This window comes from Lissotriton helveticus, chromosome 10, assembly GCF_964261635.1.
Source record: "Lissotriton helveticus chromosome 10, aLisHel1.1, whole genome shotgun sequence".
Lineage (NCBI taxonomy): Eukaryota > Metazoa > Chordata > Amphibia > Caudata > Salamandridae > Lissotriton > Lissotriton helveticus.
In genome coordinates this window covers 190363673-190387838 of record NC_136071.1, presented here as the reverse complement: position 1 = coordinate 190387838, position 24166 = coordinate 190363673, and the positions used below count along the sequence as shown (strand labels likewise).

The 24166-nt window shown below is 44.6% G+C and overlaps 1 protein-coding gene across 1 annotated transcript in view; it reads right to left on the bottom strand.

The window, feature by feature from the left end:
* The window catches only part of PDILT (protein disulfide isomerase like, testis expressed), a 303945-nt gene that overhangs the window by 197321 nt on the left and 82458 nt on the right, over positions 1–24166 (bottom strand). The window contains exon 2 of the mRNA XM_078665093.1: positions 5932–6138. Coding sequence (XP_078521219.1) covers positions 5932–6138 — 207 coding nt within the window. The remainder of the gene's footprint in view (positions 1–5931; positions 6139–24166) is intronic.

Sequence of the window (24166 nt, the reverse complement as noted above, 5' to 3'; positions counted from 1 at the left end):
TGTAGTTTGCACAAAGCTCTAAAATAGCACTGGAAACAAAGACAACAAGTGAAAGCAAGTTGCGGTAAAGCGGGTTTGGGCTTTCATTTAATGTTATTCCCGAAATGTGCTCCAGGCAACACGTTAATCTCTTTGTACGTCGTGTTTGTGCTGCATATTTGGAGGCTTGACAATAACATGCTAGTTGGGGCTGAGCAACACCAAAATGGTTAAAGGGACTGTAAGAAGGGACGGTGCAAGGAAAACAAACTGCGAGGGGCGGAAGGAAGGAGACAATGTAAAAAAAATTCTAATGAAAAGAAGCGAGACGGGTCAATTACATGTTCCCTCCAAGCGCAATGCCGCTGCCAGCAGCGGCAGAGCAAGAAAGTCAGCACAAACAAACGGTGCGAAGAGGTGGCTCAACATATAACGATGCCGACTTTGGAGGAGGAGAACAGGGTTCGAGCCTCAGCGTGGGCGGCATCATTAATTATAAATTAAATAAACTGAGATCTCCTGCATATTAAATATAAATAAATAAACAGCGTGCGTGGGGTGAGGGCAGGAAGCTGCCAGATATGGAAATACCAGCATCAAAGAAAACAAGACGGAGGGAAGAGAGGGGAGAGGGGAGGGGGGAGGAGAAATGCGACACGGCGGGAAGGGGCAGGCAGGATGACTCAGGGGAGGGGGCGGAGCGGGGCAGAGCGGCATGTGGGTGTGAAGAAGCCGGGCCTTTGAAGTGAAGCTAAGCTTCACTTCAAAGGTGTCGGAGGAATGCGGGCGGCTGTGCACGCGCTTTTAAGCTCAATGCACATGCGCATTGAGCTTAAAAGTCACGGGCACTGCAAGGAATCGCCACGATTCCTTGCAAGTTAGATAAAGAGTAGATGAGCCCCTATAGTCTCGCTTGCTCGATGCGCATGCGCATCGACAGGCGAGACCTAAAAATCAGTGTTCATAATAGTTTCCAATGAGAGTACCGCAACTTGCCACAAGGGGGCTCTCCCGCCTTATAATCATTTATTCCCTACAGGTGCTGCTGACATGAGCCGTGAAAGTCGTTATGAAATACAACCATTATTTATTTCTTTATTATTGTTACACCCTAGGCTCTGTAACACTATGGGCACGATTTGGAGTTTGGCGAGAAGGGTACGACTGGGAATTTCAAAAGGCAGTAAATCTGCAGTCATTAATGGGAGTACGTTCATGGGCGCTCATTTATTATTTTATTTGTGAATTGCCCATAGGTATTAATGTACTTATTGTACTGGCTCCGTGACTCAACTGACAATCTTGAGTCACCCGCAGCATCCCAACCTGGCAGCCTGAGCTTCACTTTTTTTCAAGTTTCTGAATAAGAATGCCTGATTCACTGAACTAATCTGACCTTCTTGAACACTTCCTTCAGATGAACGTCGACCATAAATATTGTCGCCTGAACAGTGGGGCATATTATCAACAACTAGCGATATTTATTGCTAAATAGGCTTAGCGCCATTTTTTTTTATCGCCGCGCATCGCCGGATTTTATCGCAGTGATAACGTGCTATTAGCAACGTTTATCTCCAAAGCGATCAAATATCCGGCGATAGTGGCGAAATGCGTGAATATCGCTGAAAATTCTGCGATATTCAGGCATTATGGTTAATAAGGACTTAACCTGAATATCCACTTCCCATTGGATATACAGGCTCAGAAGTGGTCTGAGCAGGCGTTAGGATTTGGCGATATTCGCGCTTAGCGCGAATATTTTAATCGCTACGCCTGCGTTGATAATAGGCGATAGCGATGTTAGCGACTGCTTTCAGTCGCTAACAGGTTGGGTACGCCCACTTTGCATGTCATTAGCGATAAATATCGCTGACATGCAAAGCGGGTCCCAAACCGCTCGCTATCACCTCAAAGCTGTCGCTAACTGATGTTAGCGACAGCTTGCTAATAGGGCGATGAAATTATCGCCACTTTGCGGCAGAAAACGGCCGCAAAAGCGGCAATATTTCATTTCGCCTGCCTTGGTAATATGCCCCAGCATTTTCTCCTGGTGGGAAATATCTGAAAATACTGGACTAACCCCCCCAAAGGGAGGATGTGAAATGTACTATTTCGTTTTAGGACAGATAAATCGAATATTTACTTGGTTTTCAAAATAATCTTGAACCAGCCAGTGCCCCTGTGATGGTGGCTCTGGGCAAACAATGTTGCATTTAACCTTTTTTGTGATTATTATTAAAAAAAGACACCAAGCTATTTTTCAGCCTCTTTAGGAAATCTCGGAATTTCAGGCAGTGTAGCCCTGCCTCCTGTGTCTTGTAACAAAATGACTGATGAGGAGTCTTGTTTTTATGTCTGCTTCTTTCTGAGAGCCGCTGGGCGGTCGCCTAGCACAATGCACTTTGAATAATGTTTTATCTTCTGGTATGGATATATCTGTATATGGATGCATTTTATAATATTGAAATATATTCTTCATGAGATGTCCTGCTATGCTGCTTGAAATTGCTCTAAAGCTTATATTCATATATTGTACGCTTTTATTGTTGCTGTTTGCACTTTTATGGCTGCTCCGAATAAAGTTTATTCTGATTCAGAATACTTTATCATTTTGTTCAATACAATATAGCATTTCTGAAATGTTTGCTGGGTTTAGGCCAACTTTTATTTGCATCTGGATACATCTGAAGATAGGCAGACGTTCCTGCCTGCTGACAATATTTGGGCAATTTAAATGACAGTGGACGGTGACATGGTTTCACTACCCGGACAGGGACTGTGCAGTCAGGCCCAGCAGGAGATGGAGCACCTTTGATCCCTAGTCTGAGATGAAGAGCCAGATGTTCCATTGGTGGCTCTGGGCATTAATAGCTAAGAGCACACAGAAGCAGCAAGATCGCCAGATGTTTGACCCATCTGTACTCTGAAAAGTGCTAGAAATGTTGATCTGCCCAGTGGTGGCTGAATGAGACCGTGCTGTTTTGGCATGAATTATTGTTTTTATCAGAAAAGCTGGGCCCTGGCACATTTTTCTACAAAGTAAGCTCTGGGGCAGTACAAACTCTTGCAGAGAAACAGGTAAATACAGTAGAGCTGTGCTACTGTTTCCGCTTATTGTAAGTCTCACTGTTGTGGGAACAGTACCCACTCTTTACAATTAGTGGTGTGGTGGCACGCTGGGTGAACACAAAATCCAGTAAAGCCTAGGTCTCTGCTGGGGAAAAATAAAAACATAGCAGAATTCCTACAGTGGGATTACAGAAGGCTTATCAACTAGTGGAAAAAATGCATTGTGCGCCAGAAAAGCAAAACAGGCATTGATAAATCCAGCCTGTCTTGCTTTCCCATTGCATGTTGTTTTCTGCTATTGGCTTTGCCAATACTTGGTAAATTGAGCTAATTGTGGCAAAGTTAGTACCAGTGTCAGGCCACTCAAGAAGTGTGTTTTCAAAACTTAGAAAAGGGCTGTCACATTGCGTGTAGACGTAATGTGGCAGCCATCTTGAAAGTGTAGAAAATGACATTCAGCCATTTTCAAATGTCTACCAAGATAATCACCATGTTGCATCAGACCACGTTAAGTCATGCAATGTGATCATCATGGAAGCGTTAAAAATGTACTTCTAAGATGGCTGCCACATTATGCCCGTTGCATAACGGAACATGATGGCCACGTTGGAAGTACAAAAAAAACCTTCTGTAATGGCCGAAAACAGTATTGACATTGCCAATGCAGGAGTTTTAAAATCATCTGTCACTGACAAAGCCATTTGCGACAAGTCATGGGAAAGAAAGAGGCAGTAGGGAAGTTAGTGGAAGCCCGTGGTATGGAGAAACAGGTGTGGAAGGGAGAGAGAGCACAACACTCTACCACAGCATTGCTCAGCGTTTGAGGGACAGGGAAAAAAGATGAGTTGGTAGCTGGAAGAAAGAAAAAGAAGAGAGAGGAGGAGGTGGTGAGACAGCACTAGTGCATGCTTGATCGTGGGGAGAATTGAAGAGTGAAAGTGAGAGAGACAGAGACAGAGAGAAAGAGTAGGAGATATACTCTCATGAAGCGCGAAAGCAGAAGTGATATTAAAAAAAATACAGACACCGGTAGTGAAAGGATGCACTCAATGAATCAAAAACAAAGGTGACACCTAAATGCTCCAGAGGTTTGACAAATACTAGCCACCAAATAAGGAGGAGAATAATGAAATAGACAATCATGTGAAAACACTGGGCCACCACGAAGAAATATGGAAGCATTGATGACAGTATTGTTGCAGTAGACAGAAAAAAATTTCTGTAGCGAGACGGCACAAAGGCAAGGATGTCACATTTTGGTACATTGTGCAGAATTGGTGACCCTTCAATCTTACATTCCAAACCGTCCCACAATGTTCACATGATGGGGAATGCCACGGCCATGGGCACGTCAAATATATCCCAGGCAGAAACTAATGAATACAAATGTAGGGAGTGAGAAGCATGGTGAGTTGCACAGGTGTACAAAAGTTCCCCAACTGTCATGCATAGCAGGGACCGCTGATGCTGACAATATGGCAATGTCAATTGTTAAGGACATTTTCAAGTTAACTGGAAATAAAGGAGAATTTGATTGGTTCCCACCATAAAAATGTGCATGAATTGCATACATTTTCCCTCGTTGGAACGTTTTAACATATCACCTGAATGTGGCATCCTTATCCTATCTTGAAGTGGCCTTTGCCATTAGGCACAGTCCTGCCCCAGTGAACACGATATATAACATAGGTGATATTTATTTTTAACTGCTTATGTTTCTTTTTAACTCCAAGCTAAGATCAATGTATTTCTTCATTGAAAAATGGGAGACCGGGCAGTAGGAATATATCAGTTTTTTTTTTTGCATTGCCCTATGCTACCCTACCAAAGGAGCCACCAAGAGCCTATTGTGACTTTCTATAAAGATGGAGAAGAACCTGTGATGGGGATGATTCTTACTTTTAGGTCTGTTTCTCATTATTATCATTTCATGGTGTTAGATGTCGGTTCTTTGTATTTACATACAAGGTTTGCTGTTAGTGGGTTACAGGTGCGCTTGGAATTTGGCTTTGGGGACAAACATTTCTATCAGAAACTAATTCTTCAAATCATTCCCAATAACATTCCCTCCTTTGGATATTATTGAGCAGCAGGTTCGCTAGAGTGTTGTTAATTTCTACAAAGCAGCTCTCCATAGGAATGCATGTGCATGAAGTTCCACACTTGTTTTTCTCCTCCAATGATTTCTTGCTGCAGAGCTCTTGAATCAGAGTGCTCCAAGTTGCTCATCTTCATTTTGCCCTTTTTGGTCTCAGATCTTTGTGCTTTGGGTTGCAGGTAATAAGAAGTTCTCGAGAGAGAGGGCCTAGAATGATCTTCGCCACAAGCAAACTAATATTTCAGAATTAAAACATCTTACAAGTCTCAATTGTTGTATACCAAGCAGTGACAAGTGCATGCGAAATTTGCAAAGGTTGGTGGCCACCAACTATGTGAGGTATGTTTTTAAAATGTTGACAATTTCTGAAACTTTAGGCATCAGACAAGGTGTTTTAAAAGAAATGGAAGACGAAAAGCCAGGAAAAAGTAGGCTGTAAGGAAAAAACTTGGAAACTGTACTTTTCGTAAAAAAAGGTCTTTTGTAAAGGATTTCTGCATGAAACAAATTATTTTTGTGGGAAATTTCCACCATTGGCAAACTTCTGCAAAGGTTTCAAACGTTGTAACTTTGCGAAGCCGCAAAGTTTGCCACCTTTAGAAAACTAATTTCTCATACCATCATTTTAATGTGGATCAGTTAATTCAACAATCATTAAAGACTTCTAATCTCTACCAAACTAAGAAACATTTAAAAATAAGTACTGGGAGAAACACAAACGTTTAATGTTGTAAAAAATAAAGCATCCCCGGATAATAACAACTAAAAAAAAAAAAAGGACGCACCTTTACATTCTGTGGGCGTTTTCCTGTCCCCACTGACAAAGAGTTTTAAGGTTGGAAACTCTTTAATTTCAAATTCTTTACCAAGTGCCTTTTCGGCTGTGATGTCTACTTTACCAAACCTGACATCGGGAGATGATTTCTTAAACAGCTCCGCTGCCTTGGAAAATTCTTCACCTACTGTTTGCGATGGCCCCGATAGAGCGATGTCTAAAACACAAGCAGTAGAAACTTTTAAAGTTACATTTTGATTTATTATTCATTAGAAGAATGCAGATTTGCAAACCCCATAGACGACAATGGAATGGCAGAGGGCTAATATTGGATACATAAACCTTCTGCATCAACATTTACATTTTTGTTTTTTTGTTTCTCTATTCAAACTCAAATAGAGTGCATTTATTGACCCTTATACACTTCAGCGATAGGTTATAATGATGTATCATTCTTATGCATCTAGGAGATAACACAAATAGGGAGAACAATTCCATGACTTTAGCAGGTGGTGGCTATTGGCGTCAGTTTTTCAGAACAATCTTTTACCAGTAAGGCCACCACTTTCCATACGGATGTGAAAATCATATGAAACTAAACGGTACAATCCAGGAATTCCAGAAATATCATTTACCACCCTCAGGACACTTCTACTCTATGAAAGTAGTGTGTTCATTGATAGTCTGAGCCTCCTTGACACATGACACCCACAGGGTGTGCCAGGCTGACTATGGATCTCACATTCCAAGGAAGTTTCGGTTATTGACATTTCTCAATTTTTTTATATTTGATAAAACTATAGCGGCTTCAAAAGCTGGGAGTGGCCTGGTTTTCTCTGGATCTCTGAGAACATCAGTGTGTACTGTTTCTTGAGAGACAGCACTCAGGTCCCCATTAAATAAGGTATTTAATGGGACAAAAAAAATGTACCTAATTGATTTCGAAGAAAGCAAGGTACAGATGGGGCAAGCGTCAGACTTAGGCATTAATTAAAAGTTGAGTAGCAATGGAAAATTGTCTGATTTGTGAAATAAGTGCTAAATCATGGCCCAATTCTACTACTGGACCTTCCTCCACCACTCCACCCTATGGTGGATAAAATTCCAATGTTGGATCCTTCTCCGGGTCAAGCTCTCCCTCCACAAATCTGCAGAAAGTTCGTTATCATCCAGTGCAAATCAGGCAGAAAGAGTATTGGTTGAGTTCACTATTAACAAAGCAAGAGAAAAACCATTGTCCCATGGCACTAGTCCTTCACCTTTAGGTGCACCGGCTGAATCCTGACTTTATGCAAAGACTGTGCTTATGGCTTCTGGTGGGTAATCCCCTCACTCGTTAAAAAAAAAACCATCACTTTGACCGACACAGATATTTTGTTGTGACTTAAAGAGGCAAGGGAAGAATAGGACTGATAGAGCTATTTCCTTGAAGTGCAGTCCTTCCATACCTTGGTTTTAAGCAGAGAATGTGGGAGAGTACTTTTCAGATGTTGCTTTCTATTTTTATCTTTGATGTTGAAAATGTGTTTACTAGTAATATGAGGGGTTTTGGTGGGGACTTAGGAAGACTTTGCACGAGCGCTTGCTTGACGCAAAGTAATGGAAAGGATCATATTGACTTACTATAAACTTACAGCCTGCTGCCGAGGGTTATACCATTTGTTAAAGGCCATGAACCCTTTTTGTAGGACCAAGCTGCACTCAAGGGCCAATGGCGAGGGCCTGTAACAACCAGTATAGCCCATCAAAGAATGCATATAAGAATATTGGAACATTCCAGTCCCTGAGGTTAGAATGTTCTAATTTAAACAGGGAGAAATGAACAAGACAAACAATGATTGAAATGTTGGAGCAGAACAGCTATGCCAGCCATTACTGCCACTGATACTCTATATTGCCTTCAAAGGAACTCTCAGAATTCCAATATTTGAATTTCCATTAAAAGCCCATGAGTGCAGTGCTCAACACCCAGAGGAACTTTCAATAAAAAAAAATCATACAGTCCAGCAAGCCACCTTGCTGCGCTGTGTGATAGGAAAAGCAAACACAAGGAGATGATGGATGCAGCGAAGAAACGTTTCAGACACTCACCCCGTCACAGATCTGGGTTGAATCCATCATCATTATTTAGCTCATTTCGCCACCGGAGTTCAGACACAGCTATATGCAAATCAGTCTTGACCCTGTGCCTCATGGGAACAGTCCAGCCCAAACTGCCAAGCCAGGTCTTCCCTGGACCAGAAACAAGAATCCTGGGGCATACCCTGCCAACTTAGGGCAGGAATGCACTGTATCTAACATACGGGGCACTCCTGTCTTTTCCTTGCACTGGCACACAATGTGCTACCTAGGGCAAACACAGGCACCCTTGCGCCATGGTGCAAGGTTGCCTGCATTGTAAGCAGGATTGTTTTTTTGCAGGTAGGTGCACCTTCTTGCACAAAAACTATCCTGAGACGTGTCCTGCATTCTGGGGAAAAACCTCACCTGGGGAGGTGTAGCATTTCGATGCATTCCCAGATCTACCAGTAATGGTAAATCTGGGAATACGCCAAAATACATGGGTGGATGCGAAGGAACACCCATGCTCCACCCACGGAATTAGTTCAAGGGGCAGAGTAATGCAATGCAGCATTTTGAGCTGCATTGCTTTACTCTTGATGTATCAAGCCGCACAAGGTAGCCTTGCGTGGCTTGATAATTCTTATTTAGTTGTTGTGTCACCCTTGCACTCCATTGCATGGTGCAAGAGTGACGCAACTGATTGATAAATATGGCCCCCAGTGCTTAATATGAGATGGTGATTGCAGCGGGGGCCCATCGGCACTCAAGTTTGGGCACTGGCAATTATGTTTCCTCAACAGATTTTGAACCAGAGCATGAGAGAGAAAAACACAAAAGAGGGAAACAAGGTGGGGGGGTGGCAAAATTGAAAAAACTGTAAAAATGGGAATAAGCAAGAAAGGAAAAGAACCTGCAGAAATGAGATAAAGACTAAGAGGCAGTGAATGTTTGGTGGTAGAAGAAAAAGGCGTGAGTTGTAGTAAACACTACACAGCCTTGGAACCACGACCTTTGATAGCGCCAGCCATGGACTTATCGCTGAAATGATTTGAAAAAATAGGCTGCAAACATACTGCAAACTGTATGCATCATCCATTTTAATCCCGAAGAAAAACTGTACGGATTTGGGTGACTTGTTTAATCTCTTTACCTTAAGGTCAATTCTCTGTATTTTTAATATAGTAATATATCGATGAACCTAGCTGGTGCAAAGGAACTTTGTGCGCAAGAAGTAGCCCAAGAACCCCGCTGTGAAAATGACAACTAACATTTGCACAGTACATACTGCAAAATTCCTCTATAACAATCAGAGTCATCTTAACCGCTTCCGTGCGTCGGACGGCCCCCAGCCATCTGATGTCACGGTGAGCATGGGATGTCCGGGCCATCTAAACCGCACACGTGTCATTGTTTTCAGCACCGAGGGGGAATTCCGGCAGCAGTGAAGCGGTTAAGGCAGTGCTTAATTTGACTCAGTGGCTAACGGTAGTGGCCACCAGCATTTTTGGGAACCAGCACTTATTTTTTCTCATTTGCCTTTAATAAGACAAAAAAGAAGGAACAGTACAAGCCCAGAAAGGTGGAAGAAGAGAAAGAAGGGAAAACCTTCACAGAGGGAGAAAGCAGGGACCTACAGGAGTGAGATAAAGGGGCAGAGACTGTCTGGTAGCGGACTAAAGAGAGGTGATGTGGATTTAGGACTATCAGCCCTGGTACTGGCTATGTCCCTCAGAGCAGAGCTTGGGGCACCAGTACTCTGGCTTTTACAAATTAATCGCTGTCTTAAGGTCTTTCAGGCTCCAGGCAAAACGTGTTTGGGGGGTGCCTGAATGGAGCAAATTTGAATCTTAATACCCATTGGCTAATAATTCATGCCTCATGATGCCAATCAATAGAAAATTAAATGTTAAACTTTAACAAGGTCACACTACAACAGTTGCCCGGGACCGGAAAAAATTATTCAAATGACACTGGTTAGAGAGACTGAGTCAAGGCTAGAGGTAGGCACAGGGAGGTTGAGAGCGAAATAGAATAGACAGGATCAAATAGAGAGAAAATTCACTTCCCAGGGTGGCCCCATGGAAAGTGGGGGGCTCTAAGTGAGTGCCCATTTCACCCATGCCTTTAAACATCTCTGCTAACAACAGGGGTAAGTATTACTCAGGTTGCAGTATTTCTTACTTTCTTCTGTAGAACAATGGAAGAGCTTGTAACGCTTCCAAAATTTTACCTACTACACAAAGATCGCTGCATCAATATATATATAGTTCGGAGCCCCGAACGAAATGCGTCAGGACTTCAAAAACAGAATTGCCAAATAAATGCTTGAAGCAAAGGTGTGCAGTATGCGGCTCCTTCCTCTTCCGCATTGGGGAGATATTCTTTTCATGTACAGCGATGGGGTCCAGTCGCAGAGCCTACGCACCACCAGCAAGAGCGCCTCTACTTACCCGACGTCGGACCCACTTTGAATACTCGGCAACGTACAAAGGGTAACACAGGCTGCCACCTGGCACCAGAGTCAGGTATGGATCCACGCGACCCTAAACACGGGTCTGCGACGGGAGGCACACTTCTGGGAATAGTAAGTCCAGTGGAACGATTCAGTAAACTGAAAAACAAACAACCACAAAAAGTCTTTCCTACCTTGAAAGGAGCATTATGGACCACAGGTACCTTCATGCCAGGCGCAGCTTGAATATCGTAACAACAACTAGAGGGCCGGCAGTGACCTACTGAAACGGACAACACCTGTGGCGAATGCTTTGTTCACGAGATTGTGGCTTCCTTTCATAAAGTTCAGAGCCCCGAACGAAACGCGTCAGGACTTCAAAAACAGCATTGCCAAATAAATGCTTGAAGCAAAGGTGTGCAGTGTGCGGCTCCTTCCCCTTCCGCATTGGGGAGATATTCTTTTCATGCACAGCGACGGGGTCCAGTCGCAGAGCCTACGCACCACCAGCAAGAGCGCCTCTACTTACCCGACCTCGGACCCACTTTGAATACTCGGCAACGAACAAGGGGTAACACAGGCTGCCACCAGGCACCAGAGTCAGGTATGGATCCACACGACCCTAAACATGGGTCTGCGACGGGAGGCACACTTCTGGGAATAGTAATTCCAGTGGAACGATTCAGTAAACTGAAAAACAAACAACCACAAAAACTCTTTCCTACCTTGAACGGTGCACTAAGGACCACAGGTACCATCATGCCAGGCGCAGATTGAATATTGTAACAACCACTAGAGGGCCGGCAGTGACCTACTGAAACGGACAACACCTGTGGCGAATGCTTTGTTCACGAGATTGTGGCTTCCTTTGATAAAGTTCGCAGCCCCGAACGAAACGCGTCAGGACTTCAAAAAACAGAATTGCCAAATAAATGCTTGAAGCAAAGGTGTGCAGTGTGCGGCTCCTTCCTCTTCCGCATTGGGGAGATATTCTTTTCATGTACAGCGACGGAGTCTAGTCGCAGAGCCTACGCACCACCAGCAAGAGCGCCTCTACTTACCCAACCTCGGACCCACTTTGAATACTCGGCAACGAACAAAGGGTAACACAGACTGCCACCTGGCACCAGAGTCAGGTATGGAACCACGCGACCCTAAACACGGGTCTGCGACGGGAGGCACACTTCTGGGAATAGTAATACCAGTGGAACGATTCAGTAAACTGAAAAACAAACAACCACAAAAACTCTTTCCTACCTTGAACAGAGCACTAAGGACCACAGGTACCATCTTGCCAGGCGCAGCTTTAATCTCGTAACAACCACTAGAGGGCCGGCAGTGCCCTACTGAAACTGACAACACCTGTGGCGAATGCTTTGTTCACGAGATTGTGGCTTTCTTTGATAAAGTTCGGAGCCCCGAACGAAACGCGTCAGGACTTCAAAAACAGAATTGCCAAATAAATGCTTGAAGCAAAGGTGTGCAGTGTGCGGCTCCTTCCTCTTCGGCATTGGGGAGATATTCTTTTCATGTACAGCGACGGGGTCCAGTCGCAGAGCCTACGCACCACCAGCAAGAGCGCCTCTACTTACCCGACCAAGGACCCACTTTGAATACTCGGCAACGAACAAAGGGTAACACAGGCTGCCACCTGGCACCAGAGTCAGGTATGGATCCACGCGACCCTAAACACGGGTCTGCGACGGGAGGCACACTTCTGGGAATAGTAATTCCAGTGGAACGATTCAGTAAACTGAAAAACAAACAACCACAAAAACTCTTTCCTACCTTGAACGGAGCACTAAGGACCACAGGTACCATCATGCCAGGCGCAGCTTGAATATCGTAACAACCACTAGAGGGCCGGCTGTGACCTACTGAAACGCTGTTTGAATCCCGCCTTGCACATAGCGCTTCACGCTAGAAGCTGCTGCTACTTGTAATTTTTAAAATAGCCCTGTTTTGTCGCTTGCTTTATTTAATTTCTTCGTTTTCCCCTGATTTTAAAATTGTAGTTTAGAATTGTTTAAATTAGGCAGAGCCCCCTACCTGTGTTCTTAGACACGGTTCGCATCCTTGCACTTTAAAACGCCGACGCATTCACTGCCATTTGGGCGGCTCGGTCCCCGCGCTTTGTTTACCTGGGGCGTCATCTGGGGTGGGGCGAACAAACACTCCTCAGCTATTCGCTGGACCCAACCACGTGGACTGGCTAGAGGCTGCACTCTGGAGGTATATTTAAAGCGGGTAGGAGAGAGTCTTACTCCTGTTTGAATCCCGCCTTGCACATAGCGCTTCACGCTAGAAGCTGCTGCTACTTGTAATTCTTAAAATAGCCCTGTTTTGTCGCTTGCTTTGTTTAATTTCTTCGTTTTCCCCTGATTTTAAAATTGTAGTTTAGAATTGTTTAAATTAGGCAGAGCCCCCTACCTGTGTTCTTATACACGGTTCGCATCCTTGCACTTTAAAACGCCGACGCATTCACTGCCATTTGGGCGGCTCGGTCCCCGCGCTTTGTTTACCTGGGGCGTCATCTGGGGTGGGGCGAACAAACACTCCTCAGCTATTCGCTGGACCCAACCACGTGGACTCGCTAGAGCCCTTTATATCTATCTGGGTAGGACGTGCAGCGTGTACGCGCATCGTGGACACCGCAGCCACGCCGGAGTCACGCCAGAGTCCAGCCCGTCTGCGCCCGTCCGCGCTGAGGACGCACTGGACGGCTGGACTCTGGAACCAAACGTACCCATTGTTTCTGCACTTAGCTACTCTCACCAGGATATGCTACGTTTGAAACCGCGAGGATTAGAGTGTTCGCATTCTTGTGAGCCTGATGCGTTTCACTCTCCCTTACAATGCGGTTGTCAACATATGGGTAGGTTCTCAACCCCTGCCTCCAGTCATCTATCGTCTGGCCTCCCTGATGAGATCAGCACTAAGACAGCAGGAGTAGAAGGCATTTTGATTAATGCCCGCTCCCTTGTCAAAAATAAAATTATGTTCAGGGAGATGGTCCTTGACAGACTGCCTGCTTTAGTCTTTATTACAGAAACTTGGGCGAAGGACTCATCTGGCCCTGACCTCATTGAAGCGGTCCCTGAAGGGTACTGCTTGGTCAGATGGGACAGACAGGAACGAATGGGAGGGGGGATAGCGATCCTCCATAGAGATTATATGCAATGTCATACTGTGCCCATACCCGACTTTCCGGATTGTTTCCAAGCTTTCTATTTTACAATAAAGGAAGCACAATGCCCCTTTTTCAATGGGATTTTACTATATCGACCTCCTGGTCCGAGGACTGACTTTATACACAACTTTTTACAGTCCCTGGAACCATACTTTGGTCGAGAAAACTTCTCCATCCTAGGTGATTTTAATTATCATTTAGAACTTTATGACTCATCCGACACCTCTAGTCCCATTGAGGCTCTGGGGTCCTGCGGACTCACGCAGCGAGTCAGCGGAGTTACACATCGTGCAGGTCATACTCTTGATGGTATTTTCTCCAACGACCATCGCCTAACCACCTTGGATCCTGTTCATCTGTCATGGTCTGATCATCTTGCAGTTCCATTCCTCCTAGAACACCATAGGGTGGAGGGAAGTGTAAAAGTGAACCATATAATGGAAACTGGCAGAAATTTCAGGAACATTAGTAGTGACTCCTTCGTGCCCTGGGCTGCAAGTCTGTCTATCACTGGCCTGGATAATGTACAGACTGCGGTTGGTCATTTTGAACAGGTCACTACGGAGGCCCTGAATGAATTGGCTCCAGTACAGACTCGCCGCCGAGCAAGAAAGAGACCATCCGCCCCTTGGTTCTCAGACTCCCTCAGACTCCTCGGCAAAGAAGTGAGGAGGAAGGAGAGGCTTTGGCACTCCAGCTGGGACTTTAAAAATAAGGAAGCCCACAAAGCTCTGGTCAGGAAATACAAAGCCGAGATCACTCAGGCCAAACAAGATCATTTTATGGCCTTAACATCTTCGCTCTCCTCACCGAAGGAGCTCTTTAAAATTGTAGATTCTTTAGCCATTCTACAAACTCCTGATTCCGTTGTCCATCGCAAGATCTATGTGATCGGATCGCCTCCTTTTTTCACACTAAAATTCAGGACATCCACACGGCTCTTGAGGAACAAAGAGCTCGTATCAGTGCACCTTCTGCTCGGGTTGAGATGATTACGATCTCCCCTAGCACCCCTCCATCGAGCACTCTGGACTGTTTTCCCCCGCTGGCTTTGCAAGACCTAGAGACCTTGCTTAATAAGACCAAATCTGGCTCCCCCCTGGACATCTGCCCACTGAAAATCATCAAACAGTGCAGGGTGACCCATCTACCTCCTCTGCTCGAAATTATGAACCTAGCCATGAGAGATGGTATTTTCCCTCTGGAGTGGAAGAGCGCAGTTTCAAACCTCTGTTAAAGAAGGCATCCCTTGACCCAGAGGTCCTAAAAAACTTCCGTCCAATCTCGCTGCTTCCAGCCCCTGCGAAGATGCTTGAGATACATCTCAACAAGCATCTGGCTGCCTTTGTCGAAGGGTCGGGCTGTCTGGATTTCTCCCAGCATGGATTCAGGAGGGAACATAGCACCGAGTCGGCCCTCACCACCGTGCTTGATAAGATCCGCACGACAGTGGATGGGGGCCAGACCACCCTCCTGGTCCTGCTGGACTTAACTGCGGCCTTCGATACCCTCTCTCCCTCAGTACTTACATCTCGGCTGAGGGAGGTGGGGTTGAGGGACGCAGCTCTGGACCTTCTGACTTCCTTCCTTGATGGCAGGGAACAAAGAGTCAAGCTGGGGAAGTTCCTATCTCCATCCCGACCTGTGCGATGTGGGGTCCCTCAGGGGTCGGCTCTTAGTCCGACCCTATTTAACATTTATGTGACCCCTCTAGCCAGACTAATAAGATCTTTCGGGATGGAGGTAGTCTCCTATGCGGATGACACCCAAATCCTCGTCTCTCTCTCCCATTCAGATGTACACACCGCCTCCAAATTTAGATCTTGTATGGAGGCGGTCGGTCAGTGGATGATTATGAATTCACTTAAGCTGAATGGGGAGAAGACTGAGGTGATGGTGTTTGGAGGGAAAGAGAACATCTGGTCTGCCAGCTGGTGGCCTGACTCGTTAGGAGTGTGTCCTTCTCCCACAACATCGGCTAAGAATCTAGGGGTGATGATAGACCCTGCCCTGGATATGGGCAACCAGGTGAGTAGAACCATCTCCACCTGTTGGGGTCTAATTCACACCCTACGAAGGATTAGGAAATACCTCTCCTTGCAGTCCAGAAAGCAAATAGCGGTCGCACTCATTGGCTCACGCCTGGACTACTGCAATGCGCTGTATGCGGGGCTTAATAGGAGCCTCCTGCAGCGCTTGCAGGTAGTGCAGAATGCCACAGCCAGATTTGCCCTGGATGCTCCTAGACGCTCTTCGGCCACATTGGCCAGGAAAGCGTTGCATTGGCTACCGGTGGAACATCGAGTTCGGTTTAAGGTTTTATGCATGACCTATAGAGCCATCGCAAAAGGAACTGACACGGGAGTCGGGTCCATCATCTCCCACTATATCCCAGGAAGGAACTTGCGTTCCTCGGGGAAATTGCTCCTCACAGTCCCCCGGATTCGAAGATCCAAGTGGGGTGGCAGGGCCTTTTCCACCCTGGCCCCCAAATGGTGGAATGATCTTCCGTTGGATCTTAGATCTTTACCTTCCCTTCAGAAATTTCGAAGGGCTTTAAAAACTCGCCTCTTCCTGCAAGCCTATGTGTAAGGATGTATATTTCAATTTTGATGTGTTTTGTTAGGCGCCTTGATACCTGCGGGTTATTGTTTTGCGCATTATAAATTTTTAATCAAATCAAATCAAACGGACAACACCTGTGACGAATGCTTTGTTCACGAGATTGTGGCTTCCTTTGATAAAGTTCGGAGCCCCGAACGAAACGCGTCAGGACTTCAAAAACAGAATTGCCAAATAAATGCTTGAAGCAAAGGTGTGCAGTGTGCGGCTCCTTCCTCTTCCGCATTGGGGAGATATTCTTTTCATGTACAGCGACGGGGTCCAGTCGCAGAGTCTACGCACCACCAGCAAGAGCGCCTCTACTTACCCGACCTCGGACCCACTTGAATACTCGGCAACGAACAAAGGGTAACACAGGCTGCCACCTGGCACCAGAGTCAGGTATGGATCCACGCGACCCTATACACGGGTCTGCGACGGGAGGCACACTTCTGGGAATAGTAATTCCAGTGGAACGATTCAGTAAACTGACAAAAAAACAACCACAAAAACTCTTTCCTACCTTGAACGGAGCACTAAGGACCACAGGTACCATCATGCCAGGTGCAGCTTGAATATCGTAACAACCACTAGAGGGCCGGCAGTGACCTACTGAAACAGACAACACCTGTGGCGAATGCTTTGTTCACGAGATTGTGGCTTTCTTTCATAAAGTTCGGAGCCCCGAACGAAACGCGTCAGGACTTCAAAAACAGAATTGCCAAATAAATGCTTGAAGCAAAGGTGTGGAGTGTGCGGCTCCTTCCTCTTCCGCATTGGGGAGATATTCTTTTCATATAGAATCTGTTTTTCTTTACTGTAATTCAAAATTGACAAACTGTATTACAATTAAGGACAAATGCACACCTTAAATCGACCAAATTATGGCATAAATCTCCCTGTTTTTCTTTCAATTTATTATAATTGTGGAAATGATTGAAAACTACTGGTCCCAGCATGCTTAGTAAATGTGGGAGGGTCCAGGAAACATGGAGGTGTAGCCTAAACATTGTTTTGTCCTTTTAAACTTGTGAGCTGCATTCACTAAACTGACCGTGACCAAGGCAGCGGACGCTGTCGAAACGCGTCGGTTGTTTTTTGTTTGACCCCCCAATGGATTTGTAAAATAAACACGAAGATTTACTGAAACAAGCGATTGAGTGCCGTTTTTGTCTGCGACTCCACCCATCCCCGGGACTGGGGAAACTCGTTGTGAATTGTTAGCGGTTGGCTCAACCGCAGGAGTAACGCGACCAAGGGAAAGTAGCGCCTAGCGAGGAGGAAGGGAGCCAAGCGGTGGATATTGGTTACTCCTCGAGGTGCTCGCCGGCATACTATCTGGGACTATTGTGGCTCACCAAGTAACGGACGATCGACGGAAGAAAGCGGTCATTCACCTACCGCGGAGGGAGACTCTAAGGTAAGAGTGATTGTCTGCTGGAGTACGTTGTTTGAAATGTTACCTGAATGCCTCTGTTGAATGAACTAACAGACAACGAAATGCAATAATATGCCAGCCGGCTGCTTGGGTTTCATATCTTCTGAACTGTGTTTAATTGCCTACGAAATCTGGAAAGTGTAAACAAACCCGATTGACATTAATCAAAGGCCTAAATTGCAAACACGAAGGAACGAAGCCAAAACGGACTCGCTTTTGTAAACCAGAATTTAAAACAGTGCATATCCACTACAGGGGGGTCGCACAAAGGAGAGAAACATTATGGATAAACGAGATGCCAAAAGGAAGGAATTCATTGTGACTATGTTCAACAAACGTGATATGAACAAGCCCATTGAGAGTAACAAGGAACCGGAGGAAAAAAATGACATCAAGGACAAACTCCGTCTCTGGGAGAAATTAAATAAAAAGGAAATAAACAAATCTTGGGAACTAATTTCATTACAAAAGTATTTAGAAGTGGAGAGAGTGCCTCGAGGCTTACGAATTCTAATAATGCCAAGCCAGCAGGATGTCACGAATGAATTGCTTCAGGAGTGGGGTGAACATACAATTAATTCCTCCTTGGGATTGCTAAAGATATTGGTAAAACACATCGAAATAGCTCTCGACAAAATAAAGGAACAATTGAGAATGCTGGAAAAAGAGATTGATGGCTTCAAACTCAACACCGAAATGACTAAATTCAAAGAGGACTTAAACAAACAAATAGAAAAACACGAGGAGGAAGTAAGGATAAGGAAGCAAACCAAATTCGAGAGGGATGCTAATGATTATGCGCAAGGACGCATATTCACGTTCGCCCGCAAATATGACCCCTTCAGGCCACCTAAAAATAACACAGTCAGCTCATCCTCGAGTATGGCATCCATGACATCAGCGGATTTAAGCGAGGATGACACTAACCTGGACCCACAACAAAACGTTTTTTTAGGGGATATGCGCCTGGTCCTATCACAACAGAAATGGGAACAAAATCACGGGGCGCAAAGAAATGTACGTGGTCGAGCAAGAGGAAGGGGGAGAACTTGGCAACCAAGATTCACAAGGCCCACACAAGGCGGGGCACAAGGCGAAACGGTTACAAACGAAAAAATTGGCACAGAGACAAGGTTAATGAAGCAAAAGAAGGGGAAGTAAATGAGGAGCTGCAAATAATTAATCTCTCTGGAAAAGAAATCTCTGAAGCAGAAACATCATTACTAAAGAAAGGAATCAACTATTGCCCAACAGCGCGCATAGACTTGGCGCAAACACGAATTGACCTATATCTCTACATTCGAAAAATTAAGCTTGCAAAATTCTTTGCTGAGAGAAAAGACAAACCTAAAATATCAAAAGATTTACCTAAACCTACGTCCACTCTATTAGCAAAGGAGTCCGATGCTTATTTGACACTGTTGAATTTAAACGCACAAGAGGGCCATGAAATCAATCTGGAAACAGCTATACCACCGTTGGGAGCGGGAACCAGTGGATTAAAGGCGAAACTCCAAGTTCAACCCCCAGTTAACACCTGGAAACAAAATAGACATGTTTCAGGAAGCAGTCATTCATGACCTATACAAAATGAACCTCAAAAACAACACAAGGGATAATTTATCCAAAAGTGAAAGGGACGCTCTCACCTCACTACGTAACAATGAAGCCTTTGAAATCAAACTGCTGACAAGGGCGGAAACATAGTCCTATGGGATCGAAAATTATACACGATGGAAGCTATGGACCAACTGAACAATCCACAGTACTATGAAAAACTGAACAGGAACCCCATTGACAATATAAAGAGAGAACTGGATAGGAAAATAGATCAATGGGAAAAAGATGAACTTTTGGACTCTGATGAGAAAAAATACCTAACAGTGGACTTCCCCAAAATAGCTACTGTGTATTTCTTACCCAAGATCCATAAAAACGCCACCAGACCACCGGGGAGGCCAATTGTGTCGGCCAATGGCTCCTTACTTGAACCTCTATCGAATTTCATTGACTTTTACCTAAATCCTCATGTAAAGCTCTTAAAGTCATACATAAAGGACACTACTGATTTCCTGTGCAACCTAAAACAAATTGAGTGGCAACCAGATTTCATTATGATTACAATGGATGTAATCTCACTATATACTAACATTGATAATGACATGGGTTTAAATGCCTGCAAACATATCCTCAAGGAACGAAATATTCACTACCAACATCACAACTATATGCTATTAGAAATGATCCAGTATCTGTTATGCAACAATGTCTTCATGTTCGGTGATACGCTGTATAAGCAGAAAAATGGGGCCGCCATGGGCTTTTCTTTTAGCCCGAACTATGCCTGTACCGCCATGGGATGGTGGGAGGAAACGACGGCATTGAATGAGAATCTTCAAACATTCACACAGCACATAATGGTCTGGAAAAGATTCATAGACGATCTGTTTATAGTGTGGAATGGCGGCGAGGAAAAATTCCGACAATATTTCCAAATACTAAACAGCAGCACCCCGGGCATAAAATTTACCTATACCATCAGTCAGGTTAAAGCAGTTTTTCTGGATACTGAAGTATATATAAAAAATAACAGGATTGAAACGACCCTTCATCGTAAAAGCACTGCAACAAACGCAACATTAGAGGCTACTAGCTTCCATCAGCAATCGCTCATATCAAGTATTCCCTATGGGGAATTTCTGCGCATAAGAAGGATATGTAGTGAGGAACAGGAGTGGCAAAAACAGAGTAAAAGCGCCACACAACGATTTCACAAAAGACAGTACAATCAACAGTCCACGAAAAAATGCTGGGAAAGAGCTAATCAAACCACAAGAGCGGATTGCTTGTTGTCGAAGGAAGCCCAAACCCCAATGGGGGATGAACCAATCAGATTCATTACAGATTACAGCAGTGAAACCAAACAAGTAAATCAAATCCTCAAAAGAAACTGGAAGCTTTTGCAATTGGACCCAGTGATAGGTAAAAGAATGGGAACCCACCCTACAATAACATACAGGAGGGCCAGAAACCTTCAGGATCAGTTGATTCACAGTCACTTTCAATCAAGTGTGAAAAAGAAGCAATGGCTACAAACCAGGGGCTTCGTAAAATGCTACAACTGCAAATGCTGCGAAATTGCAAAACCAACAACTGAAATAGCCATGCCAAACAACAAAATCTGGAAAATTAAGGAATGCATTACATGTAACAGCAAATACACCATATACATGATTGAGTGCCCGTGCAAACTAAGGTACATAGGCAGTACAATCTGCGAATTAAAAAAGCGCATATTGGAACATGTTCGGGCCACTGTACATAAGGACAGGGCCAATGCAGTGGCCAAGCATATGGAGCTGAGTCACAATGGGGACTGGAAACAACTCCGCTTTTGGGGCATTGAAAGCATGAACCTATCAGCAAGGGGTGGCCACCATGAAAAATCTCTACGACAAAAGGAGTCAAGACACATTTTGAGCTTCAGAACCATGACACCCTTTGGGCTCAATCAGTCGGAGGAACTGTATATACATCTATAAAAAGTCAAGAAAACTGTAATTATGAACTGTAATTATGAACTACTGTACCTTCCTACAGCATCCTATCTACCATACTTTATTTTAACCATTTTTCCCTTTGAGTTTCACCACCTCACTTCTTCTCACCTTTGTTAAAAGCTCACAGAAAATAAGTCACTGCCCCAAAAATGTATGAATGCTACGCCCACTAGAGGGCAATACGAAGGGCAATTAAACCACGCATAATAATTGTGGGCACATCAGTGACCAGCCCACCGGAGGGCGGCAATCTGTTTTTCTTTACTGTAATTCAAAATTGACAAACTGTATTACAATTAAGGACAAATGCACACCTTAAATCGACCAAATTATGGCATAAATCTCCCTGTTTTTCTTTCAATTTATTATAATTGTGGAAATGATTGAAAACCACTGGTCCCAGCATGCTTAGTAAATGTGGGAGGGTCCAGGAAACATGGAGGTGTAGCCTAAACATTGTTTTGTCCTTTTAAACTTGTGAGCTGCATTCACTAAACTGACCGTGACCAAGGCAGCGGACGCTGTCGAAACGCGTCGGTTGTTTTTTGTTTGACCCCCCAATGGATTTGTAAAATAAACACGAAGATTTACTGAAACAAGCGATTGAGTGCCGTTTTTGTCTGCGACTCCACCCATCCCCGGGACTGGGGAAACTCGTTGTGAAATATATATATATATATATATATATATATATATATATCTACACGCCGGTTCCAGGTTTCCCGACTTGTGAGCGCTCAAGGTGGGTGCGTTCCCTACGGCGGAACCTCGCCGTTAAGTATTTCTCACTCTTCCGTGACCACGAAAGTATTGGGCGCACTCGCTCTGATTTTCCACAATTTATTTATTTAATTCTATTTTAGCATGAAAACAACAAACGATCTACGCGTTTCAGTGCTCCCGGCACCTAGATCGTTTGTTGTTTTCATGCTAAAATAGAATTAAATAAATAAATTGTGGAAAATCAGAGCGAGTGCGCCCAATACTTTCGTGGTCACGGAAGAGTGAGAAATATATATATATATATATATATATATATATATATACTAGCAGCCCGTCCTGACGTTGTAACGGGTATGAATTGCTGCCGGCCAGTAGTATATTGTTTTGTAGGATTTCGTTTTGATAGCATTTCTTATCTGTGACAGGCCTGTGAAACGCTCTGATTCACAGTTCACTGCTGATGCACTTAAGAGTGCGCGTTTAGTAGTAGTGTGTGAACTCGAGTTTCCCTACTTTATTTTTCCTTGCAATATTATATAGCGCGAACTCGACAACATGGCATGAGCGCAATTTACATTACAGAAGAACACATTCATTTGTGGTAGGCACGGGGAGACAAAGCGATTTGCCTGGAATCACAGGATGTTGAGCTGATGCCGAGATTCAAACATAGCTCCCCAGCTCTAAAGTTCGCAATTCTGTGGCGGGAGGTGTGTCTAAAAGTGTATGTCGGTGCTGGCCATCAATGAGAGAGACCTGTGCATTTTTCAAATCGGTGGTGAAAAAATATGAGTATGTTGCTGAAGAGGTGGGCCGCCGTGCCACCAATGTACCAATGTACTTAATGTACCTAATAATAGGTAAACACCCATTATTCCGCAACTTTCTTTCCGCATACCATCACTCCGCATACTTTCATTACGAAAGTACCATGACTCCGCAATGTCATTATAACGCATGGCATTACATTTTATATGCTTTACCACGCATACATTTACAACGAAATTCGTTGTAAATGCATGAATGGTAAAAGCATGTTTTTTTTTAATGTTTGGATAAGGTAAGTATGGGTATAGAGGGTATATGTTTTGGGGTACTGAGGTATATGTTTTGGGGTGTTTGGCTATTTTAAGGGTTCAGATATAGTTTTGGGTTATGGGGTACAGGGGTAGTTTTAGGGTTTAGGGATAGGTATGGGTTTTGGGGTACAGGGGTATTTTTAGGGTTCAGGGCTAGGTTTGGGTTTTGGGGTATAGGGGTATTTTTAGGGTTATGGGGTAGGTTTGGGTTTTGGGGTACAGGGGTATTTTGAGGGTTCAGGGCTAGGTTTGGGTTTTGGGGTACAGGGGTATTTATAGGGTTCAGGGCTAGGTTTGGGTTTTGGGGTACAGGGGTATTTTAGGGTTCAGGGGTAGGTTTGGGTTTTGGGGTACAGGGTTATTTTTATGGCTCACGGCTAAGTTTGGGTTTTGGGGTACAGGGGTATTTTTAGGGTTCATGGGTAGGTTTGGGTTTTGGGGTACATGGGTATTTTAGGGTTCAGGGCTAGGTTTGGGTTTTGGGGGTACAGTGGTATTTTTAGGGTTATGGGGTAGGTTTGGGTTTAGAGGTACAGGGGTATTTATAGGGTTAGGGCTAGGTTTGGGTATTGGGGTATAGGGGTATTTTTAGGGTTTAGGGATAGGTTTGGGTTTTGGGGTACAGGGTATATTTATAGGGTTAAGATGGGTTAGTGTTTAAGGGTGTCAGGGTATTTTAAGGAGTAAGGGTGGGTTATGATTATGGGGTGCAGGGGTATTTAAATGGAGCAGGGTGGACACCCAGAGCTGGAATGTACAGAACCTGGGAAGAAAAAACAATGAAATATTGGGGACAACGCTCGCTTTTTTTTCCCGTAATCCCGCGCCCTGCACACGTCCCAGCACACGCCCACAGCACACGATATGAGACATGGCATGAAGGGCGGAACGTACCACACGCCCCCAGCGTTTGTCACGCCCCAAGCACACGCCCACAGCACAACGCAGACACGCCCACAAGGGACTACTTTGCTGGCACGGTTCTTTTACCTTTTAAATGTATATGGTGGGCGTCTGCATAGCCTATGTCCTTCTGCTGCAACTGCCCTTTCCAACGCTGTATTGGGTGTTGTGATTGGTGCTGTGGTTCCTGAGATTACCCGCCTCAAAGGTTTGGGCTCTCTCTTTATTATATTAG